General features: G+C 46.8%; 1 protein-coding gene across 14 annotated transcripts in view; it reads left to right on the top strand.

The window, feature by feature from the left end:
* The window catches only part of MTMR3 (myotubularin related protein 3), a 241,644-nt gene that overhangs the window by 172,363 nt on the left and 42,886 nt on the right, over positions 1 to 26,395 (top strand). For 13 of the 14 annotated variants that reach the window (XR_012155157.2, XM_073313592.2, XM_073313591.2 and 10 more), the window contains 2 exons: positions 11,833 to 11,929; positions 15,444 to 15,557. Coding sequence is in view for 13 of the 14 variants with exons in the window: in XM_073313592.2 (XP_073169693.1) it covers positions 11,833 to 11,929; positions 15,444 to 15,557 (211 nt within the window). In the remaining variant the exon portion in view is untranslated. Of the gene's footprint in view, positions 1 to 8,194; positions 10,002 to 11,832; positions 11,930 to 15,443; positions 15,558 to 26,395 lie in introns of those variants that run through there. The other variant, XM_073313602.2, reaches the window with a different exon arrangement.

The raw sequence follows: 26,395 nt of genomic DNA on the forward strand, positions 1-26,395 counted from the left end.
TGTAGCCTTCGCTTGGAGTGATGCTTGTGTGTGGTCCACCTTGCAAAACAGTCCTAGGCTTGCAGAGCTTAATGTAGTCACAGTAGGCTAGATATCATCAGTCTTCTCCCAAAACCAATGCATTTTTGGGAGGGGGAATATCCTAAATTTATTTTTTTTTTAAATAACTGCTTGTTAGTTATATGTTGATTTCTTTTTCTTTTAGTTATGACAGTAAGTATCTCCATAAGTCTTCCAGTTGAGAATCAGTTATAACTAATTATACACTTCCATTGTACGTATTTAGAAAAGAGGCTTAGAGGAAAATTAGGTGAATTTGCTGAATGTTAGTATTAATGAAAATGTAGTGAAAGGTGGACAGACATTTTGCATTTGCCTCCTCCAGTACATCTCAATGATGGCCTTGGTATCCTTGTTATTCTAGGGCAGGGGTGGGCAAACTACGACCTGCAGGCCAGATCCGGCCCCTCGGGGCTTTGGATCCGGCCCGCTTGATTGCCACCCCCGTGGTGCCACGCCGCTCCAGGAAGCGGCCACACCACGTCCCTGCAGCCTCTGGGGCGGCAGAGAGCTCCGCATGCTGCTCTTGCCTGTGGGTACCTCCCCCAAAGCTCCTGATGTCCAGGAATAGGTTACCGTGGCCAATGGGAGCTTCGGGGGAGGTACCCACAGGCGAGGGAAACATGTGGAGCCCTGTGCCCCCTTCCCCTCCCCCAGTTGCTGTGCAGGGACATGGTGCTGGCTGCTTCCTGGAGTGGTGTGGTGCAGGGCCAGGGCCGGGGCAGGCATGCAGGGAGCCTGCCCTGGCCCCGGTGCGCCGCTGCCACCCCAGAGCTGCTCTAGGTAAGCGGCGCCAGGCCGGAGCCTGAACCCCTCCTGTACCATGCACCCCAACTCCCTGCCCTGAGCCCCCGCCGCATCCCACACCCCTCCTGCACCCCAACCCCCTGCCCGAGCCCCGTCCTGCACCTCAACCTCCTGACCTGAGCCCCCTCCTGCACTCCACACCTCTCCTGCACCCTAACCCCCTTCCATGAGTCCCCTCATGCACCCTGCACCCCTCCTCTGCCCCAACCCCTTGCCTTGAGCCCCTTCCTGCACTCCGCCCCCCCCCTCCCACACCCTGCACTCCGCCCCCAACCCCCTGCCCCAGCCCTGCAATCAATTTCCCCACCCAGATGTGGCCCTCGGCCCAAAAAGTTTGCCCACCCCTGTTCTAGGGCCTGATCCCTGAAGTCAGTGGAAAAACTCCCATGGATTTCAGGAGCTTTGGATCAGTCCCCTAGTACTATAGCTTTCTTGATCAGAGTCTGTGTGATGGCAAGTTTTATAGTGTTGACAAATGATTAGTAGGAACTAGATTGAGTACACAAAACTTGTTTCAATTTTGTGACCTATAAAAGAGTAATTGCCATATCAAAAGACCATTGGTTCATCTAGTCATATATGCTGCTCCAGTTCTGGCTTATATCTAATGTTTCAGAGAGAGTCAATAAAATGCCATTCTTCTTTGAGCGCTGTCCCTGTAGGTGCTCCACTCCAGGTGACGGTGCTTCCCAGCGCTGGTGATCAGAGATCTTCAGTAGCAGTGCCTGGTCGGGACGCACTCATTCAGCTGCTGTCTCATGATCTCGGTAGAGTCTGCCTGAGCGCGCACGTCCCGCACCTCCCTCAGTTCCTTCTCAACCATCCTCGGCTGAAGATGGGACTCGGGGCAGTGCTGTTCCTTTTCCCTGGTCTCTGAAGGAAACAAGTATAAAGACATAGAAATAGTTAGTAACATCTCAGTTATTTCCCTTCCTTTAGAATAGTTACTTAGTTTAAAAAACAAAACAAAAAAAACCCCTTCCTTTTCCTCAAGTTTGTCTCCCATTGAGATACTCTCCCCTGGCATTCCTAGTGCAATAATGCCAGGGTCTTCAGGATTCAAAAAGTGTGCTTCCTGTCAAGACTCTATACCAAGGTCCGACGGACACTCGCATTGTGTGAAGTCCTCAGCGAGACACACGTCCCTGCCAAGTGTGTCCATTGTACCATCCTCAAAACCAGGGCTCATCATGACAGGGACCTGCGGCCGAAAATGCTCCTGATGGAGAAATCCCTACAGCCGTCTATGGAGACGGGCAATAGCAAACCCTCTCCCTCACGCTCCCCGGCCAGGTTGGAACCAATTGGGAGCACGGCTTCACCCTCCCAGGCGAAGAGGCAGGAAGCCCAAGTGTCTCTGTGCAGAGACTTTCAAAAGGTAAAGGGTCTCCTGCCAGATCCTTACCCTCATTGCTGACAGTGCCAAAGGCAGGTGCCTCCGACCGTCCCAGCACCTCAGCCACAGCTCCCGTGGAGCGCAGAGGCAGGGACCTGACTTCCTGTACCAGGAAGGTCTCCTCGGCACCGAAAATAGACCCAGTTCCAACAGCGCATTCTGCCCCGGTGCCCACAAGAACGTTGGCACCAAGACATGGCTCCATGTCTAGTTGGCAGCCGGTGTCAAGTGGAGTGCCCCAGGGGTCAGTCCTGGGGCCGGTTTTGTTCAATATCTTCATAAATGATCTGGAGGATGGTGTGGATTGCACTCTCAGCAAATTTGCGGATGATACTAAACTGGGAGGAGTGGTAGATACACTGGAGGGCAGGGATAGGATACAGAAGGACCTAGACCAATTGGAAGATTGGGCCAAAAGGAATCTGATGAGGTTCAATAAGGATAAGTGCAGGGTCCTGCACTTAGGACGGAAGAACCCAATGCACAGCGACAGACTAGGGACCGAATGGCTAGGCAGCAGTTCTGCGGAAAAGGACCTAGGGGTGACAGTGGACGAGAAGCTGGATATGAGTCAGCAGTGTGTCCTTGTTGCCAAGAAGGCCAATGGCATTTTGGGATGTATAAGTAGGGGCATAGCGAGCAGATCGAGGGACGTGATCGTCCCCCTCTATTCGACATTGGTGTGGCCTCATCTGGAGTACTGTGTCCAGTTTTGGGCCCCCCACTACAAGAAGGATGTGGATAAATTGGAGAGAGTCCAGCGGAGGGCAACAAAAATGATTAGGGGTCTGGAACACATGAATTATGAGGAGAGGCTGAGGGAACTGGGATTGTTTAGTCTGCGGAAGAGAAGAATGAGGGGGGATTTGATAGCTGCTTTCAACTACCTGAGAGGTAGTTCCAGAGAGGATGGTTCTAGACTATTCTCAGTGGTGGAAGAGGACAGGACAAGGAGTAATGGTCTCAAGTTGCAGTGGGGGAGGTTTAGGTTGGATATTAGGAAAAACTTTTTCACTAGGAGGGTGGTGAAACACTGGAATGCGTTGCCTAGGGAGGTGGTGGAATCTCCTTCCTTAGAAGTTTTTAAGGTCAGGCTTGACAAAGCCGTGGCTGGGATGATTTAATTGGGGATGGGTCCTGCTTTTGAGCAGGGGGTTGGACTAGATGACCTCCTGAGGTCCCTTCCAACCCTGAGATTCTATGATTCTAAGCCTGCCTGCCAATCCAGCAGCAGCAGCGGACCTCCCGCAGGGCCCTACAAACGGCCCACAGCACTGGGGAAAGCTAAACAGAAGTCCGTGCGCACTTCTGAGCACAGATCATGCTCAGCAGGATCACAGCCCAGGGAGCAGCAGCGGCAATTCTTAAGTCAGGATGACCTCAGCCTGACTCTCCGCTCCTTGACACAGTGCTCACTCTTTGACCAGCCGCTCTCCCCACCTAACCTGGCTACCTTCAATGACAGCGAGCCTGATATGCAGCAGCAGGCGAAGTTCTCCCCACTTGCCTCTCCTCCTCCACCAGAACCTTTTGCACTTCAGGTCACGGCTCACAACCACCAGCCTCAGTTTCCCTACTTTGCCCCCCTCTCCCATGGGTGGCACCTGACTTCTCTTATCCCATGCCTTAGTCTCAGTGGCACCCTTGGCCAGCTCCTACTGCCACTCGCCCTCATGCTTCTTCCACCAGATCACAAGCTCCTTCTGCGCCTCTATCTCCAGCTCTGTCTACTTCTAGAGCGCCTGAACACCCCCTCCCCCCCAAGAGGTGGGCTATGGACCATAGCCTGATTCACCGACTCCTAACTCTCCATCAGCTCCAGACAGAGCCTTCATGCCTCCCCCTCCACAGAATGTGGACGACTTTAAACAATTCCAAGTACTTTTCAAGAGGGTGGCACTCAGCCAGGACATCCCCTTAGAGGAGGTCCAGGAGACACAACACAGACTCCTCAAAATCCTGCAACCTTCTGTGCCCTCAAAGATCGTGCTCCCCATAAATGAAGCACTTGTAGAACCAGCTGACGCCCTCTGGCAGACCCCAGCCTCTATCCTACCAACTTGCAAAAAGGCTGAACGTGAATATTATGTTCCTGCTAAGGATGTAGACTTCTTATTCTCCCATCCACAACCGAATTCTCTTGTAGTGGATGCAGTGACACACAGGATGAAACAGCCGCACTATCAGCCCACCGCGCAAGACAAGGACCTCAAACACCTTGACCTCTTGGGCTGCAAGGTTTATACCTCCTTCACTCTGCAATTCAGAATTGCAAACTATTCCACCCTACTTGCAAGCTACGACTTCGACAATTTCAATAAACTCTTTGATTTTATCTCCCATATCCCGGAGGACAGGAGAGCAGAATTTAAGTCAGTCCTTGTCAAGGGCTAGTTGGTCTCCAGAACAGCCCTACAAGCATCTTTACGCATGACGGACACAGCAGCCCACACTACCGCAACTGCGGTGGTTATGCACAGATCTTCCTGGCTGTCTGCATCCAGTATCCCCAAAGACCTGCAGACCAAAGTGGAAGACGTCCCCTTTGATAAAGATGAGCTTTTTTCCAAAAAAAAAAAAAAGAAACACGACTAAGTCTTTCACACTATGAAAGACTCTAGAGCAACCCTGCTTACCCTGGGCATCTACCCATCCCTTCCCAGGAGACAACAGTATAAACCTTATCAGAGGCCACTCACACAACGATATCACTGGCCCCAGCCCAGACCATACGATATATCCAGGAATCGCGCTAGACCTCCTAGGCACAGACAAAACCAAGCACAACCAGCTACTTCCCATCCACTGGGAAACAAACAATAATTTTGAAGTGTTGGTCAAGGGTCTGCGCGACCACCCCTTGACTCCACCACCTATTTGCCCATTTGGCTACCGCCTCCAGGCTTTCCACCATTCCTGGCAGCAGATCACACAGGACCATTGGGTCCTGGACATAGTTCAGTCCGGTTACTCCATCCCTTTTATATCCTACCCTCTTACCATTCCCCCTTCCCTGTCCCTCTTCAGGGACCCCACTCACGAGCACCTACTTCGCTTAGAAGTGGCTCGTCTTCTACAGCTAGGTGCAGTGGAGCCTGTGCTGACACAACATTGAGGAAGAGGGTTCTACTCCCACTACTTTCTGACCCAGAAGAAGAGCGGGGGATGGAGGCCTATCCTAGACCTATTCTGACTGAACAAATTCGTACGTGTACAGAAATTCAAGATGGTCACAATGGGCACAATAATACCCGCGCTGGAACACAGCCTGGTTCACAGCCGTCGACCTACAGGATGCCGATTTTCACATATCCATTCATCCAACCCACAGCCGCTTTCTGCGATTCACGCTCAGACATGAACATTTTCAATACAGGGTACTCCCTTTCAGACTCTCCACAGAACCAAGAGTATTCTCCAAGACCCTAGCCGTAGTTGTAGCCCACCTCTGCAGACACGGGATCATACTCTTCCCCTACCTAGATGATTGCCTCATCAAAGGCAACTCATACGACGAGACACTATCATAGAATCATAGAATATCAGGGTTGGAAGGGACCCCAGAAGGTCATCTAGTCCAACCCCCTGCTCAAAGCAGGACCAATTCCCAGTTAAATCATCCCAGCCAGGGCTTTGTCAAGCCTGACCTTAAAAACCTCTAAGGAAGGAGATTCTACCACCTCCCTAGGTAACGCATTCCAGTGTTTCACCACCCTCTTAGTGAAAAAGTTTTTCCTAATATCCAATCTAAACCTCCCCCACTGCAACTTGAGACCATTACTCCTCGTTCTGTCATCTGCTACCATTGAGAACAGTCTAGAGCCATCCTCTTTGGAACCCCCTTTCAGGTAGTTGAAAGCAGCTATCAAATCCCCCCTCATTCTTCTCTTCTGCAGGCTAAACAATCCCAGCTCCCTCAGCCTCTCCTCATAACTCATGTGTTCCAGTCCCCTAATCATTTTTGTTGCCCTTCGCTGGACTCTCTCCAATTTATCCACATCCTTCTTGTAGTGTGGGGCCCAAAACTGGACACAGTACTCCAGATGAGGCCTCACCAATGTCGAATAGAGGGGAACGATCACGTCCCTCGATCTGCTCGCTATGTCCCTACTTATACATCCCAAAATGCCATTGGCCTTCTTGGCAACAAGGGCACACTGCTGACTCATATCCAGCTTCTCGTCCACTGTCACCCCTAGGTCCTTTTCTGCAGAACTGCTGCCTAGCCATTCGGTCCCTAGTCTGTAGCTGTGCATTGGGTTCTTCCGTCCTAAGTGCAGGACCCTGCACTTATCCTTATTGAACCTCATCAGATTCCTTTTGGCCCAATCTTCCAATTGGTCTAGGTCCTTCTGTATCCTATCCCTCCCCTCCAGCGTATCTACCACTCCTCCCAGTTTAGTATCATCCGCAAATTTGCTGAGAGTGCAATCCACACCATCCTCCAGATCATTTATGAAGATATTGAATAAAACCAGCCCCAGGACCGACCCTTGGGGCACTCCACTTGATACCGGCTGCCAACTAGACATGGAGCCATTGATCACTACCCGTTGAGCCCGACAATTTAGCCAGCTTTCTACCCACCTTATAGTGCATTCATCCAGCCCATACTTCCTTAACTTGCTGACAAGAATACTATGGGAGACCGTGTCAAAAGCTTTGCTAAAGTCAAGAAACAATACATCCACTGCTTTCCCTTCATCCACAGAACCAGTAATCTCATCATAAAAGGCGATTAGATTAGTCAGGCATGACCTTCCCTTGGTGAATCCATGCTGGCTGTTCCTGATCACTTTCCTCTCATGTAAGTGCTTCAGGATTGATTCTTTGAGGACCTGCTCCATGATTTTTCCAGGGATTGAGGTGAGGCTGACTGGCCTGTAGTTCCCAGGATCTTCCTTCTTCCCTTTTTTTAAAGATTGGCACTACATTAGCCTTTTTCCAGTCATCCGGGACTTCCCCGGTTCGCCACGAGTTTTCAAAGATAATGGCCAGTGGCTCTGCAATCACAGCCGCCAATTCCTTCAGCACTCTCGGATGCAACTCGTCCGGCCCCATGGACTTGTGCACGTCCAGCTTTTCTAAATAGTCCCTAACCGCCTCTATCTCCACAGAGGGCTGGCCACTATGAGCTACCCATTTCGCCATCTCCCTCTTCCACAGCTTAGATCTGCAAACAAACTTCCAAAAATCCACCCTGACACCTACACAGCAGATTGAATTCATTGGAGCTCACCTGGACTCAGTCCGAACCAGAGCCTCACAGCCACACCACAGATTCCTCGCTATTACACATCTCATACTCACGCTCTCTGTTCATCCCGAGATACAGGCAAGAATTTGTCTACAGCTCATTGGCCACATGGCAGCCACCACCTTCGTGGTCAAGTACGCCAGGCTGCACATGAGATGTCTTCAAGGTTGGCTCAACTCAAACTTCAAACCCAGCAGACACAGCTTCTGCATGATGCTAACTCCTCCAGCTTCTCTACAATGGTGTACAAGACCAGAGAACCTCTACATGGGCGTTCCCTTCCAGCAACGCTCCCTGGCACTCATGCTCACCACAGACGCTTCCCTGATCGGTTGGGGAGTGCACCTGGGGAGACACATGGCACAGGGCCGTTGGTCCCTGCCAGAGATGCATCTGCACATAAAGCTCCTAGAGCTCAGAGCAGTGAGACAAGCCTGCCTTCACTTTCTCCCCCTCATAAAGAACAAATCTGTCCGGGTCCTGACGGACAATATAGCATGTGTGTTTTACATCAACAGATGCGGGGAGCACGATCGCACTCCCTATGCGTGGAGGCCATCTGGCTATGGAATTAGTGCATACAACACCACATAGAAATTACCGATTCATGCTACCTGGGTGTCACAACACTACCGCTGACACCCTCGGCAGACACTTCCCCCCCCCCCCCCCAAAAAAAAAAATAAAAGAATGGGAATTATATCCCACGATACTACAACAGCTCTTCTGTTGGGGGAGGGATAGCTCAGTGGTTTCAGTATTAGCCTGCTAAACCCAGGGTTGTGAGTTCAATCCTAGAGGGGACCATTTAGGGATCTGGGGCAAAAATTGGGGATTGGTTCTGCTTTGAGCAGGGGGTTTGACTAGATGACCACCTGAGGTCCTTTCCAACCCTGATATTCTATGATGATCCCACTGGGGCACCCTATCAATAGACCTCTTTGCTACAACCCAGAATCGCAAATGCCACCTATTTTGCTCCAGAGCGGGATTTGGGACTGCATCCCTAGGAGATGCGTTCCTCATCCTGTGGAACAACTCTCTCATGTACGCCTTTCCACCAATCCTTCTGATACACAGGGTTCTACACAAGATCAGAGATGACAAGGCCCGGGACAGACTTATTGCCCCGGCTTGGCTGAGACAGACATGGCATCCTTACCTGCTCTGCATGTCCATCCGTCCTCCACGGACTCTCCCCAACAGACCAGATCTGCTTTCTCAGGACAACGGCCAGCTTCTTCACCCACAGCTCCAGAAACTCCATCTGATGGCTTGGTTCTTTCATGGTTCCAGACCCACGAACTAGCCTGTTCTGAGCAAGTCCAAGTATGTCCTCCTGCATAGTAGAAAAGACTCCACTTGTAAGACTTACCTGCAGAAGTGGAAATGCTTCTCCATGTGGTGCTCCCAAAAATACTTGACACCCCATACCGTGACTCTCCCTAACGTCCTAGACCACCTTTTGAAACTAAAACAGGATGGGCTATCTCTCAGCTCCATCAGAGTACACCTCACAGCCGTCACCACCTTCCATGATTTGCTGGACGGATATTCACTCTTTCCCCACCCTACTACAAAATGCTTTCTCACAGGCCTGCAAAATCTCTACCCTGAGATTTATCCATCAACAGCTGCCTGGAATCTCAGCCTAGTTCTTCACTGTCTTATGAAACCTCCCTTTGAGCCCTTAGCTACCTCATCTCTTCTCCACATGTCTATGAAGGTAGCTTTCTTGGTTGCTGTAACATCAGTAAGGAGAGTAGGGGAAATAAGCACCCTGATGGCCTACCCTCCCTACACAACCTTCTGTAAAGATAGTTACCCTGCGACCCCATCCTAAATTTCTCCCTAAGGTGGTGTCCACCTTCCACCTTAACCAACCAATATACTTACCTGCATTCTATCCCAAACCTCATGACACTCTGCACAAAGCGGCTCCACACACCCTCGATGTTAGACAACCAATCACCTTTTATCTGGACAGGACTACACCATTTTGTAAGTCCCCGCGGCTATTTGTGTCCACTAGTGAGAGATCAAAGGGTGGGGCTATCTCTAAGCAACGCCTTTCCAAGTGGATCTCTGACTGCATCAGATCCTGTTACTGCATTCAGAATGCCCAACCACCCAAAGGCATCAGAACTCATTCTGTGTGAGCGATGTCAACATCCTTTGCCTTCCTCTATAACGTACCTATTCCTGATATCTGTAAGGCAGTCATGTGGACACCCTGTGGGTGCTCTACTCCCCGCCCTCCTTCTCTCTACTTTGGAGTACTATTCTGACATCACGATAGAGAAGGAACTATCGCGGGACACACGCGCTCAGGCAGACTCTAACGAGACCACGAGACAGCAGCTGAGCGTGTGTTTCGTGACCAGGCACTGCTACTAAAGATACCAGGCACTGGGAGGCACCATCACCTGGAGTGGAGCACCCACAGGGACACACATCTCGAAGAACCTCAGTTACTGAAAGGTGAGTAACCTTCTCTTATACACCCAGCTAATTTTGTAATATTGTTGTTCAGGGAGAAGTTTTCTTCCTGATCCTGTCTGATATTTAGCTTATAACTTGACACATAAAATAGATATCATTATGTATTTTTTTATCGTAGTGTAACTGTAGATGTTAGGCTTTGACTCTCATACATTTTTTATTCTAACTAAGCTATTTGCCATTATATTTTTAATTTTGTCTACAAGTATTTACCAAGAAGATATAAAAATGTAGGTTTTTGGAAGTATGTAACATTAATTTTCATTTTTACAGGTATATAACTATTTCTTCAAGTATTAATGTGTTCTGAATTGTGTAACAGATGTGTAATATGTATGGCACTTAATTTTCAATTTTCTCCTTTTGTTAATAGATACTTTGTCCCATGATGTAGTGATACAATAATTGAAAGTGTTTGATCATGAATAGACTTTTAGAATTGTTCTGTCTAGTGATGGTCAGGCATTCATTGGATTTAATATATTTTGTAGACCTAGAAATCTCTACAAATCATCTTCTTCTGCACCTTGTATGAAAAGGAAGGGAACTTGTTAATATACTGATACCTTTTAGCTATATCAACCTTTCTGGCTCTGATTCACTTTTTTTATTGTCTTGAATTTTTTTTTCAACTGTATTGAGGTACTTTTTCGAAAGGCGCTATACAAAAATATATTGTAAACATTCCAGTTGCCATAATATATTGATTTAGGAATTTCTATGGCCCTCATTACAGTAATATCTAAGAATCTGACAATTGTTAATGAATTTTAATCTCAGAACACCACTGTGAGGAAGGGATGCGAAACTGAGGCTCAGGGTAAATTAAGTGATTTGTCCCAAGGTCATACAGGAAAGGCTGAATTGGGAATTGAGCCAAGGTCTCTTGAGTTCCAGGTTAGTGCCCTATCCATTAGACCAGGGGTTCTCAAACTTAATTGCACCGTGACCTCCTTCTGACAACAAAAATTACTACATGACCACAGGAGTGGGTACTGAAACCTGATCCCACCGGAGCCCGACAGCCCTGGATGGGGGGACCAAAGTTGAAGTCCAAGGGGCTTCAGCCCTGGGAGCGGGGCCTGTAACCTGAATCCCTCCACCCAGGGCTGAAACCCTCGGGCTTTGGGTTCAGCCCCAGGTGGTGGGGCTTGGGCTTTAGCCCCCATAGTGGTGGGGCTCAGGCTTCGACTTCGGGCCCCAGCAAGTCTAACGCCAGCCTTGGCGACCCCATTAAAAGAGAATCATGACCCACTTTGGGGTCCTGACCCACAGTTTGAGAACCGCTGCATTAGACCATCTGTTCCTTCCATCTGGGAATCAGGCAGACCAGAGCTTAGTTTATTTCTCATTGATACAAAACTCTCCTGTGCTCTGGAAAGGAGACATTAATAGAACTTGTCCCTGTGTGGTAGATTGTATTCTGGACTTCATTAGAGCATACTTATCTAAATTATACTTGTTTTTCCTAATGTGTTTGAATCTGGTCTGCTATTTACACAGAAGTTTGGTGTTTCCTGTATGAATCTACAGGGACTTAGACACAATACTGTTAAAAAAAAAATTAGTTATTCTTTACTGTGTGAAGAGTCAATTACTGAGGGTCATCATGGGATACAGTTTTACTCTTGCTTGATATGGATTTTTCAATGTGGGGGTTAAAAATGTATACAGCTTTCCTGCTGCACAGTGCCTGTTACTTTCCTGTTTCCTGAATGAGTGTAGTTGTGTCTTTCTCAACCTATTTTGGAAAGTAGAAACCTTTACTTGTGCTTCTGATTTATTTCCTCTGTCTGCCTTTGATATCCAGGGGAGCATGTAACTTCGAGGTTTAAAAATGAAGTTGAACGGATGGGTTTCGATATGAACAATTCCTGGAGGATATCCAATATCAATGAGAAATACAAGTAAGTTGTATGAATCTCTGTAGACTGTTGCTTCACAGCCAAGTACCCTGTCAAAACACTAATCCTCATGTAGCAGATCACTGGAACGTTTTAAAATGGAGAAGTTCTGCAATGAAAGAAAATCTGCAAAAAGGGAAAAATAAGCTTTTGCCCTTTTTGCAGATTTATGTATTTATAAAGAATGCCTTAAAATGGGCTTTCAAGTATTAGAGGTATCAGGTCTTGATTTTCTGTTCTTCTTGCTGGAAGACTCCGTGGAGGACAGGAGAACTAGAGGGACTATAACATTACAAGAAAGTGAAATTGACCAAATGAGAAGGGAAATGATTCTTATTCAGACTGTTTAAAATATTTTGCTTTTATTAGCAACTGTTTTCCTCAAACACCTGACAAAGACTGGGAAGAAAGAATCTTTGTGGAAGATTGAAACACCCAGGCCTTTGAACTGAGATCTGAGAAAGTTCCCACTCCAGTTCTCTAGTTTCACAGGAGTCCTCCAACAAAACTGGGAGACAAGACTAGATATTCTTGACATGTGTAAGATTTTTTAAAAAAAGAAAAGAGGCCTTTTTTATTTATACATCGTAAAGAAGCACTATGGGGGAAAACCATAATTTTTTCCCTTTTGGCGTTTTTAGAGTCTGAGGTGTCAATTCAGAAAAGCAGTCCTGTTCAGGAAAGCACTTATGCATGTACTTCAGTGCTTTTCTGAATAGAAATAAACTTAGGCACATGCTTACGTGCTGCCCTGAATTGGGGGAAAATGCATGACTTATTGTTTGTAATTACTTCCACTTCTGTTACCCTTATTGGAAGAAAATATTTTCTGTTCCCTGCAATTTATCTCAAGCTGTGGAAGACATTCTTTATGGGCTCACAATTTTCCCCTTAGAAATCTGCTTAAATTTGGATGAGAAATGAAATGCAATTTTAAAACATTACGGTAAGGGTTCCCAAGTGATGGTCTGTGGACAGTGTTATCTGTGTAGAGCTGGCTGGCGCATCGTGCTGTTTCTCCTTGTCTCCTGCTGCTTCCACAGTTATACAGGCTTTTTGTTACAAAGATGAGTTAGGCAGTATCAAGGTTCCTTCCCCACTCTGAACTCTAGGGTACAGATGGGGGGACCTGCATGAAAAACCCACTAAGCTTATTTTTACAAGCTTAGGTTAAAACTTCCCCAAGGTACAAACTATTTCACCTTTTGTCCCTGAACTTTATTGCTGCCACCACCAAGCGTCTAACAAAATATAACTGGGAAAGAGCCTGCTTGGAAACGTCTTTTCCCCCAATATCCCCCCAAGCCCTACACCCCCTTTCCTGGGGAAGGCTTGATAAAAATCCTCACCAATTTGCATAGGTGAACACAGACCCAAACCCTTGGATCTTAAGAACAAAGAAAAAGTAATCAGGTTCTTAAAAGAAGAATTTTAATTGAAGAAAAAGTAAAAGAATCACCTCTGTAAAATTAGGATGGTAAATACCTTACAGGGTAATCAGATTCAAAACATAGAGAATCCCTCTAGGCTAAACCTTAAGTTACAAAAAGACACAAAACCAAGAATATACATTCCATTCAGCACAACTTATTTTATCAGCCATTTAAACAAAACAAAATCTAACGCATATCTAACTAGATTGCTTATTAGCCCTTTACAGGAGTTCTGACCTGCATTCCTGCTCTGGTCCCAGCAAAAGCAACACACAGACAGAGAGAACCCTTTGTTTCTCCCGCCTCCAGCTTTGAAAGTATCTTGTCTCCTCATTGGTCATTTTGGTCAGGTGCCAGCGAGGTTATCTTTAGCTTCTTAACCCTTTATAGGTGAAAGGGTTTTTTCCTCTGGCCAGGAGGGATTTAAAGGTGGTTAGCCTTCCCTTTATATTTATGACAGGCAGCCTGTAAAAGCAGTAAGAGACAAAGATGTTCTGTCATTCCAGAGTTCTGTTTGGTTAGAATTATAACCTTGCTGTTATAGTTCATTCTTGGAAGGTTCCTTTCAACCACTGGTCAGATTGGGGCAGGGGGTGGGGGGAGGAAGTGTTGGTGTTCTCTTATACTCACTGAGATTCAGTGAGAATCCACGCATAGTAGATTGAAAAAAGAAAAGGAGTACTTGTGGCACCTTAGTGACTAACCAATTTATTTGAGCATAAGCTTTCGTGAGCTACAGCTCACTTCATTGGATGCATCCGATGAAGTGAGCTGTAGCTCACGAAAGGTTATGCTCAAATAAATTGGTTAGTCTCTAAGGTGCCACAAGTCCTCCTTTTCTTTTTGCGAATACAGACTAACACGGCTGCTACTCTGAAACCTGTCATAGTAGATTGAGTTGATCTTCAAAATATGACAGGTTTCAGAGTAACAGCCGTGTTAGTCTGTATTCGCAAAAAGAAAAGGAGGACTTGTGGCACCTTAGAGACTAACCAATTTATTAGAGCATAAGCGTTCGTGAGCTACAGCTCACTTCCTCAGATGCATATCGTGGAAACTGCAGCAGGCTTTATATATACACAGAGAATATGAAACAATACCTATTCCCACCCCACTGTCCTGCTGGTGGGGTGGGAATAGGTATTGTTTCATATTCTCTGTGTATATATAAAGCCTGCTGCAGTTTCCACGATATGCATCTGAGGAAGTGAGCTGTAGCTCACGAACGCTTATGCTCTAATAAATTGGTTAGTCTCTAAGGTGCCACAAGTCCTCCTTTTCTTTTTTCAAAATATGAGTATTCTATTTTTGCTTGCAAGTTTGGGTTAGTGGTTAAGTAGTTACCAAAGTTGACATTTATATAAACATCATTTGTCTAAGAATTAATACCCTATGGTAATGAATGGGAACTGTTCACACCTCTCCAAGCTAATCTTACAGACACTTTGTGTAACTCTAGCACACATCACTCTTTTCACTAAATTCTGGAGCAGAAGATGGCAGCCCACAGGGAAAAGTGCCATTTTGCCAAATCACCACAAATCAGCATAATCCAGTTCCTACCTTCCGAAAGGGATTGATAGGTTGATATGTTGGTTCAGTTTTACACATATATCCTCTGCTGACCAAATCTGCCAGGCCATAATGACTCCATTCCTAGTGGCTTTGTGATATGAGCTTATAGAAGAGAGTGGACTTACTAACTCTTTGGTTTTGAAAGATGGGGAATTTCTCTTCTGTTTTGATGTGTTCCTGGCAGCTGGAGTTCAATACCATTGGGTTATAATTTTCCTAAGGAAACGCTGGGTCAGATCCTCAAATGGTGAAAGCAACACTGCTCCATTGAAATAAGTGGAGCTATGCTGACTTACACCAGCTAAGGTTCTGGTCCACTGTATTCTTTAATGTCTGATAAAGAGGATTGTAGCAGTATATATGATTGATCAGGAGCTCACAAATAGTATGGCTTGCGAAATGAACAGCTCTTTGTTTGCTTGTACAGCCTTTTATTTTGTGTTGTCAGTAGGTTGTGTATCTGCTAATTGTCTGCTGCATTTAACCATTCACTTCCTCTTTCCACTCAGGCTCTGTGGTAGCTACCCACAGGAGCTCATAGTTCCCGCTTGGATCACGGACAAGGAGCTGGAGAGTGTGGCAAGTTTTCGGTCCTGGAAACGTATCCCGGCTGTGGTTTACAGGTGAGACTCCAGACCAGGAGCATTCACTGTCACCAAATTGAGGACTGGCACTTTTCAGCAAATAAAACCTTAGCTTACTTGGAACTGGGAATGTCAGTTAGTAATGAAACATGCTCAGGGTGCTAATGTACCAGGGCTCAAAATGGGTGCAAGTAACTACAATGAAAGTAATGAACATTCAGTAGATTCTGTAAATAGTAGGAAACACAAGAGTTACAGCAGTGTATGGTGCCTCTAGTTTCTGAGTATGCATAATCAGAAGGGTTGTAATGTTGTGTGTGCATGCATGAGAAGCTTTGCTGTATTCTGATTCCTTGTTAACTCTGTAACTCTTCCAGCTATGAATTACTAATACCCTCACCTTAACTTTTGTTGTTGCAGAACTCTTACATCAGACGTCAGCATGTAACTCACCTTGTCAGTTTTTGATCCCCCCCCCCTTTTTGGTTTTTACACCCCCATACAATACTGGCGACACACAAGGGCTCTGGGCAGAGATTAAGTGTTTGTGTTGACTGACACTTTCGGCTATTTGTCTCTGGTATATCTGTGATAACTTTATAAATACTGTAAGTTTTTTCCTTTCCAGTCTTTCCAGGAGCTTTCAGTGGAGTCCTTATGCAGCATCTATCTTGAGCAGTTGATTGTGGCAAATTAGAGATTAATTTGATTAGATACGTTACAGTCCCCTAAATCTCTGTAATGCTTCCTGTGTGTGGGGTCTTTACATTTCTACAATTACCTCCATGTTATACACTCCTGTGTATATAACCCTTCCTGTTTGACTAGTGTCCCTATGGGTGCTCCACTGTAGGTGTGCTTGTGTCCCTGCATTGTGGATCAGAGAACTTCAGTAGCAGTGTCCATTATGCCCATGCGTGCGCTATCTCTCCTTATGCACGAGGCTAACCCCCCTTACTTCCTTCTCAACTGCCTCTGGCTAGAGATGGAGCAGTCCATTTCCGACCATTACCTTCTTTGACATTTCTATAGCTAGTTAGTCTCTCCAGTCTTAGTTGTAGTTTTTTTCATTTTACTTTCTTCTCAAACAAAACAAAAAGACTTTATTGTTTCCCCCTTTTTCATCAGGGATCCTTCCGCCAACGGGGTATGCCCGGTTCACCGGGCTTCAAGAAGTGTCTCTCCTGCAAAGAGGTTATCCCTGTAGCAGGCAAGCACTCCTTGTGCATATGCTGCCATTGGGAAGGCCACATTCCACAGAAGTATGGTCTCTGCCAGTAACTCAGGCCCAGGTCTTGCAAGGACAGGCAGTTGAGACAGAAGATCATCTTTATGGAGGCAGCCCTCCAGTCCTTCCCGGACCCATGCCAAGAGTCACCTGGCAGACGTGACTCTTCCCCACAGCCCTCAACATCCAAGGACTGTGGGTTGAAGAAATCAGTTACTGACTCCTTTCGTAAGTCATTGAAAAAGATAGTAGGAAGTCCCCAGAGTGAGCCCCAAGTCAGCCTTAAACAATCTCAAGCATGTTCGGTACCATCAGCACCAAGACAGTCCCAGCCTGGTACCATGGCTCACAAAAATCTGGAGTGGCAGGTGTCGTTAATATGCCTAAGGACCTGATGGGTACAGGCACAGAGTCAGCGGCACCCAAGGACAAAGACAGGTGCCAGCACTCCACTAAGAAGACACTGCCATACACGTGGTTCCATCAGTACTGTCATCAGTGCCCCATAACAGCACCGGAGCAGTTGGTGTGGGCAAGATCACCAACCCCCTCAGTACCGCCAGTAGCACAGAGTCGGTTGGTGCTGCTGGAATTCTGGCTCTTGAGAGACGTCTATGTATCGGACATACTGGTGTCTCCTCTTCTCGGGACCGGGACCTCGGCACCGAGTCGTCTTCTGGCATGAGAGTCTTCCCCGCAGCCCTGCCGTGCTCCTTGAGCAGACCCTCAGACAGCCCCACTGGGTCTTGGGAATTGTTTGCACTGGGTACTCCATCCATTTTATCTCCTTACTCCCTTGACAGCGCTCTTCCCTCTCCCTCTGCAGTGACCCTGCTCACAAGAGTTTTGTACGACAAGAAATAGATAGCGCGATAGAACCAGTACTTCTATGAAGCAAAGGTTTTTATTCTTACCATTTCCTAATAGCCAAGATGAAGGGAGGTTGGAGATCCATGCTAGACCTCAGAGCACTCAACAAATATGTCAAAGCACAAAAATTCAAGATGTTCACTCTAGTAACGATTATTCCCCTGCTGAAACAGGGAGACTGGTTTTTGGCCCTCAACTTTTAGGACGCTTACTTTCATATCTCAATCCTGCCGTCTCACAGACGGTTCCTCAGACTTACCCTAGAACATGACCACTGCCAGTACCGAGTACTCCCCTTCGGTCTGCCGTAAGCTCCAAAAGTATTCTCCAAGGTTCTCTTAGTAGTGGCAATGCACTTATACTCCCAGGGGATCATGATTTACCCCTGCCTGGATGATTGTCTCCTCAGAGGCTTGCCAATTCACCAGATCCACAGTAGACTTGGTAATGGAATTGCCAGTAATCAACCCTCACTCCAGTGCAGGTCCTGGAGTTCATAGGCACTGACCATGACTCATTACAAGCCAGAGCCCTCCTACCTCAGCACAGATTCCTCTCTTTGACAATACTCATAGAGACTGTTTAAAACAGCCCACAAATGTCAGCCAAACACCGCCTCAGACTTTTGAGGCATATGGCCATGGGCACCGCAGTAGTACCACATGCCAGATTACACATGCGATGTCTTCACTTGTGGTTCAGCTCAGCCTACTGACCAAACAGAGACAGGCTAGACAAACCCCTAGATAACTCTCTGTCACTACCCACCAGGGTCAAAAACTCCTTGGAGTGGTGGAAAGACCCAACAAATGTCTGCAAGGGAATTCCCTTTTTGCAAACCTCTCCATCTCTGCTTCTTACCACCAACGCATCCCTCATAGGATCAGGTGCGTATCTAAATGACCTTACAACACAAAGCAGGTTGTTATCCATGGAGGTAGCCCTCCACATCAACTCCCTCGAACTCAGGAGGCCTGCACCCATTTCCTCCCACTGATCAAGGGATTAGACACGAGAGTCCTAACAGACAACATAGCATGTACGTACTGTATAAATCGACAAGAGGGAGCTAGATCACTCTCCCTCTGTGCAGAAGCAATGAAACTGTGGAACCGGTGCATCTCCCATGACGTCATTCTATCAGCAGCTTACCTTCCAGACACTCAAAACTCAATAGCGGACAGTCTCAGTTGCAAATTCCTACACGACTACGAGTGGGAGATAAACACAGCAGTACTTGATGACCTATTCAGGCAATGCGGGACACCAAGCACAGAACAGTTTGCCACTTACCTGAACAAAAAATGTCCGTACTACTTCTCCAGAGCAGGGATGGGGCAATGCTCCCTGGGTGATGCTGTCCTTCTCCCCAGGGCAGGGACCTTCTCTATGACTTTTTCCATTCCCCTTACTGGCAAAGGTCTTATTAAAAATAAAAAGAGAAGGAACACAAATCGTATTGATTGCTCCTACTTGGCTGAGACAGAACTGATACCTTTACCTGTCACAACTCGCGACATGCCTGCAGATCTCTCTGCAATGCATTCCAGGCCACCTCTCACAAAATGAAGGATGCACTCTAAATCCCACCTGAGAATTCTTCGCCTCAAGGCGTGACTCCATGGCTCAAATGTATAGAGAGCTCTTGCTTGAAGGAGGTACAAGAGGTATTACTATGTAGTAGAAAGTCCTCAACACACCATACTTACCTACAAAAATGGTCCAGGTTTTGAAATTGGTGTACTTTCCATCAAATCTCCCCAACATCCGTCACTCTTCCGAAGATCCTAGACTATGTACTGACTAAAAAATTTGGGACTATCTCTCAGTTCACTCAGGGTCCACCTGGTGGCTATAGCAGCTTTTCACCGCCAAGTAGAGGGATACTGAGTGTTACCACATCTGACCACTAAACGATTCCTCAGGGGGTATAATAAACATTTCCCCACAACCCCGACATCGTACCCCCTTGTGGGACCTGAACCTGGTATTGAAACACTTGATTAGACCTCCCTTCAAACCCATGGCCACCTGCTCGCTTACACACCTTTCAGTAAAGATGGCTTTCAGATATCAATAGGAGACAATATCAGAGGGATAGCCGTGTTAGTCTGGATCTGTAAAAGCGGCAAAGAGTCCTGTGGCACCTTATAGACTAACAGACGTATTGGAGCATAAGCTTTCGTGGTTGAATACCCACTTCGTCAGATGCATGTAGTGGAAATAGGAGAAATGGCAGCTCTGATGGCACATCCCGCCTACACAATATTTTTTCGGTATGTGTAGGCCACATCCAAACTTCATCCCTAAGGTAACCTCCCCATTCCACATGAACCAATTGATTGATCTTCCCACTTTCTACCCCAAGCCTCACCATGACAACAGGGAGGCTATATTACACACACTAGATGTCAGGAGAGCGCTAGCCTTCTACCTGAATAGGACGAAGGCTTTCAGGAAGTATCTCCTAAACTTTTCCTCTCTATTGCGGAAGGATCTAAGGGCTCAGCAGTAACAGCCCAGAGACTGTTCAAGTGGCTCTTGAACAATATTATCAGATCTGCAACATGACTCCGCCAGATAGTATTTGCACACACTCCATGAGGTTGATCTCCTCTGTCACCTTCTTCAAGAATGTCCCTATCTCAGAGATCTGAAGAGTGATGACATGGGCATCAGTCCACACCTAAGCAGAACATTATGCGATCACTGGGGACTCCGCCTCTGATACCATCTTCCACTCCATAGTATTTTCATCTGTAACTGACCCCCCTGCAAAGCCCCACCCCTCCAATGGGGATACAGCTCAGGAGTCACCTACAATGGAGCACCCATAGGGACACTACTCGAAGAAGAAGTTATTCACCTTGTGCAGTAATGATGGTTTTTCGAGACGTGTTGTCCCTTTAAGTGCGCCACAACCCACCCTCCTCCCCTCTACTTCGGAGTTCTTGTGTATGATCCTGCGGTAGAGAAGGAACTGAGGGGGATTAGCCCACATGCACTGACTAGCCTGGTGGCGGGGCATGAGGGGAGACAGTGTATATGCGGGCCTAACGGACACTGCTACCAAAGTTCTCTGATCAGCAGCGCAGGGATGCAAGCACACCTACAGTAGAGCACCTGTAGGGGGACACATCTCAAAGAACCATTGTTACTGCACAAGGTGAGTAACTTCTTCTCTTTATCTGATAAAGGGCATTGAACAGCCTGAAATATACTAGGTACCTGTTTGTTTGTTGTTTACTATTACCACAGAAATTATGTAGTAGAGGAAAGGGAAGTGATTTGGAGAAACAGGTGATTTTTCCATGACACCGTCTGTTCTGCTTGCTGCAGCATTGATGGCTGGATTGGCAGCCTGACTTATTGCTGAGGCTTACTTTGATTTATATTTAAAGAAATGAATACTGGTATTCTTTTGATCATGAATGTTTTATCACCTGGGCAGTTATGGTGCTGTATGGATCACAAAGGAGATTTTCTTATCACCATACAAAATTTCTCCATTGCCTACTGCTGGTTTATGTATCAGATGTTCTCTAGATACAATAAGATTTCCCTGGATAAAAATCAGAGACCTTGCCCTAATACTGTTGCAGACATGGGGTAGTTGAAGAAGTTGTTAAGGAAGTTGCTGGTTTCATAAAACTTTCAGCTACCAGCTGTTCAATTCTGTTACTAAAAAAGAATCTCAGTAGTGACTGCCTAATAACTAACTGACCAGTCAGGAAGTTCATTCTGTCTTGGAGAATTTCTCTTAGTGTTTCTGAATTTTCATACAAGATAAGGTATATTTATCTCATGTTCACACTGAGGTGTGAAGAACAACTTGTATCTTTTTAATTCCAAAGAAATGTTGAGAGAACATTGAGCATTGACAGCAACCCCTCTTCTTGGCAGCATGCACCTCAGATAGAGGCTTTTTTTTTTAAGTGACAAATTAAATTCTGCAGAAACTGATCGTGCCACCAGAGGCGTGATGGTGCTGTATGCCACAGAGTACTGGCTCTAGTCTTCCGAAGATTCTAGCCTGGTCATTTGGGAATGAAATCGCCTCATGTACAGAGCAGTCCAAGGGAAACATCATTCAGACTATTTAGAATATACAGGGGCAGATCCTCTGTTGGTGTGAACTGGCATAGCTCCATTAAACTAGGTTCACCAGGGGAAGGAGACCAAAGCCCTGAGGTAAGTGGGGATGTGGAATACCGGGAGCAATTACGAGCAGGAGAGCGCCAGAGGGGAGGGCTCCTGCCTCATACTGAGAAAGAGGGACAATCAGCGAGTTATCTCAAGTGCCTATACACAAATGCAAGAAGCCTGGGAAACAAGCAGGGAGAACTGGAAGTCCTGGCACAGTCAAGGAATTATGACGGAATAACGGAGATTTGGTGGGATAACTCACATAACTGGAGTACCGTCATGGATGGATATAAACTGTTCGGGAAGGACAGGCAGGGCAGAAAAGGTGTGGGAATTGTATTGTATGTGAGAGAGCAGTATGACTGCTCAGAGCTGCAGTGTGAAACTGCAGAAAAACCTGAGAGTCTCTGGATTAAGTTTAGAAGCGTGAGCAACAAGGGTGATGTCGTGGTGGGAGTCTGCTGTAGACCACCGGACCAGGGGGATGATGTGGACGAGGCTTTCTTCCAGCAACTAACGGAAGTTATTAGATCGCAGGCCCTGGTTCTTATGGGAGACTTCAATCACCCTGATATCTGCTGGGAGAGCAATACAGCGGTGCACAGACAATCCAGGAAGTTTTTGGAAATTGTAGGGGACAATTTCCTGATGCAAGTGCTGGAGGAACCAACGAGGGGCAGAGCTCTTCTTGACCTGCTGCTCACAAACCAGGAAGAATGATAGGGGAAGCAGAAGTGGATGGAACCTGGGAGTCAGTGACCATGAGATGGTCGAGTTCAGGATCTTGACACAAGGAAGAAAGGAGAGCATCAGAATACGGACCCTGAACTTCAGAAAAGCAGACTTTGACTCCCTCAGGGAACTGATGGACAGGATCCCCTGGGAGAATAACACGGGGGGGAAAGGAGTCCAGGAGAGCTGGCTGTATTTTAAAGAATCCAAACCATCCCGATGTGTAGAAAGAAGAGTAAATATGGCAGGCAATCAGCTTGGCTTAACAATGAAATCCTTGCTGATCTTAAACACAAAAAAGAAGCTTACAGGAAGTGGAAGATTGGACAAATGACCAGGGAGGAGTATAAAAACATTGCTCAGGCGTGCAAGAGTGGAATCAGGAAGGCCAAATCACACTTGGAGTTGCAGCTAGCAAGAGACGTTAAGAGTAACAAGAAGGGTTTCTTCAGGTATGTTAGTAACAAGAAGAAAGTCAAAGAAAGGGTGGGCCCCTTACTGAATGAGGGAGGCAACCTAGTGACAGAGGATGTGGAAAAAGCTAATGTACTCAATGCTTTTTTTGCGTCTGTCTTCACGAACAAGGTCAGCTCCCAGACGACTGCAATGGGCAGCACAGCATGGGGAGGAGGTGACGAGCCCTCTGTGGAGAAAGAAGTGGTTTGGGACTATTTAGAAAAGCTGGACAAGCACAAGTCCATGGGACCGGATGCACTGCGTCCGAGAGTGCTAAAAGAGTTGGCGGATGTGATTGCAGAGCCATTGGCCATTATCTTTGAAAACTCATGGCAATTGGGGGAGGTCCGGGAAGACTGGAAAAAGGCTAATGTAGTGCTCATCTTTAAAAAAAGGAAGAAGGAGGATCCAGGGAACTACAGGCCAGTCAGCCTCACCTCAGTCCCTGGAAAAATCATGGCGCACGTCCTCAAGGAATCAATTCTGAAGGACTTAGAGGAGAGGAATGTGATCAGGAACAATCAGCATGGATTTACCAAGGACAAGTCATGCCTGACTAATCTAATTGCCTTCTATGGCAAGATAACTGGTTCTGTGGATGAGGGGAAAGCAGTGGATGTGTTATTCCTTGACTTTAGCAAAGCTTTTGATACGGTCTCCCACAGTATTCTTGCCAGCAAGTTAAAGAAGTATGGGCTGGATGAATGGACTATAACGTGGATAGAAAGCTGGCTAGATTGTTGGGCTCAATGGGTAGTGATCAATGGCTCCATGTCTACTTGGCAGCCAGTATCAAGCGGAGTGCCCCAAGGGTCGGTCCTGGGGCCTGTTTTGTTCAGTATCTTCATTAATGGTCTGGAGGATGGCGTGGATTGCACCCTCAGCAAGTTTGCAGATGACATGAAACTGGGAGGAGTGGTAGATACGCTGGAGGGTAGGGATAGGCTAATGGCATTTGGGGCTGTATAAGTAGGGGCATTGATCGTAGAACCATAGAATATTAGGATTAGAAAAGACCTCAGGAGGTCATCTAGTCCAACCCCCTGCTCAAAGCAGGACCAATCCCCAACTAAATCATCCCAGCCAGGACTTTGTCAAGACCGACCTTAAAAACCTCAAAGGAAGGAGATTCCACCACCTCCCTAGGTAATCCATTCCAGTGTTTCATCACTCTCCTCTTGAAAAAGGTTTTCCTAACATCCAACCCAAACCTCTCCCACTGCAACTTGAGACCATTACTCCTTGTTCTGTCACCTGGTACCACTGAGAACAGTCTAGATCCATCCTCTGTGGAATCCCCTTTCAGGTAGTTGAAAGCAGCTATCAAATCCCCCCTCACTCTTCTCTTCCACAGACTAAACAATCCCAGTTCCCTCAGCCTCTCCTCATAAGTCATGTGCTCCAGCCCCCTAATAATTTTTCTTGCCCTCTGCTGGACACTTTCCAATTTTTCCACGTCCTTCTTGTAGTGTGGGGCCCAAAACTGGACACAGTACCTCATATGAGGCCTCACCAATGTCGAATAGAGAGGAAGGATCACGTCCCTCGATCTGCTGGCAATGCTCCTACTTATGCAGCCCAAAATGCCATTAGCCTTCTTGGCAACAAGGGCACACTGTTGACTTATATACAGCTTCTTGTCCACTGTAATCCCCAGGTACTTTTCTGCAGAACTGCCGCTTAACCAGTCGGTCCCCAGCCTGTAGTGGTGCATGGGATTCTTCTGTCCTAAGTGCAGGACTCTGCACTTGTCCTTGTTGAACCTCATCATATTTGTTTTGCCCCAATCCTCCAGTTTGTATAAGTCATTCTGTACCCTATCCCTACTCTCCAGCGTATCTATCTCTTCCCCCGCTTAGTGTCATCCGCAAACTTGCGGAGGGTGTAATCCATCCCATCATCCAGATCATTAAGCTCAAATCTTATTAGCCATAGGATAATAAATGCTTGGACTGTGGGAAGAGCTTCAGTCAGTGCTCAGGCCTTATTAGCCATGAGAACCCACACAGGAGAGAGACCCTATAAATGCTTGGACTGTGGGAAAAGCTTGCATCGGAGCTCAATTCTTACTGCTCATATGAGACTGCACACTGGAAAGAGACCCTATAAGTGTTCGGACAGTGGGAAAAGCTTCAGTTGGAGGGCACATCTTATTAGACATGGGAGACTCCACACTGGTGAGAAACCCTATAAATCTGCGGTTCTCAAACTTTAACAACCTGATGACCCCCCTTTTGATTTAAAAATTTTCAAGGACCCCCGCAAGCCCACCGCTCAGCCACAGGCTCCCCGTCCCGACTCCTCCCTCTCCCGCCCAGTGCCTCCTGCACACTGCTGAACAGCTGTTTTGTGACATGCAGGAGTCACTGGGAGGGAGGGGGAGGAGTTGATCAGCGGGGACAGCAGCCCCGGACATGACTCGTTGACCCACTGGAGTACCCTTGCACACCCTGGACCCCAGTTTGAGAAACCCTGCTATAAATGCCTGTACTTCAGGAAGAGCTTCATTTATTGCTCAAGTCTTAATTAACCATGAGAGAAACCATACAGGAGAGACCCTGTAAATGCTTGGACTGAGGTAAAAGCTTCATTGAGCTCTCAGGCCTTATTAACCATGGGAGAATCCATATGGGGAAGAGACCCTAAAAATGCCTGCAGTGTGAGAAGTTTCAATGCACCATAAGCCCTTATTGTACGTCAGAGAACCCATACAGGAGAAGAACCCCATAAATACTTGGATTGTGGGAAAAGCTTTAATCATTTCACATCTGAGAACCCACACAGGAGATAAAACCTGTAAGTGCCTGCACTGTGGGAAAAGCTTCAGTGAGAGCTCAAATGTGGAAACAAGAATAAATGGATATAAACTGGCCATCAGGAAATTTAGACTTGAAATTAGACGAAGGTTTCTAACCATCAGAGGAGTGAAGTTCTTGAACAGCCTTCCAAGGGAAGCAGTGGGGGCAAAAGACATATCTGGCTTCAAGATTAAACTTGGTAAGTTTATGGAGGAGATGGTATGATGGGATAACATGATTTTGACAATTAATTGATCTTTAACTATTCATGATAAATAGGCCCAATGGCCTGTGATAGGATGTTAGATGGGATGGGATCTGAGTTACTACAGAGAATTCTTTCCTGGGTATCTGGCTGGTGAATCTTGCCCACATGCTCAGGGTTCAGCTGATCGCCATATTTGGGGTCGGGAAGGAATTTTCCTCCAGGGCAGATTGGAAGAGGCTCTGGAGGTTTTTCGCCTTCCTCTGCAGCATGGGGCACGGGTCATTTGCTGGAGGATTCTCTGCACCTTGAAGTCTTTAGACCATGATTTGAGGACTTCAGTAGCTCAGACATAGGTGAGAGGTTTATTGCAGGAGTGGGTGGGTGAGATTCGGTGGCCTGCATTGTGCAGGAGGTCAGACTAGATGATCATAATGGTCCC

This window comes from Lepidochelys kempii, chromosome 15 (assembly GCF_965140285.1).
Source record: "Lepidochelys kempii isolate rLepKem1 chromosome 15, rLepKem1.hap1, whole genome shotgun sequence".
Lineage (NCBI taxonomy): Eukaryota > Metazoa > Chordata > Testudines > Cheloniidae > Lepidochelys > Lepidochelys kempii.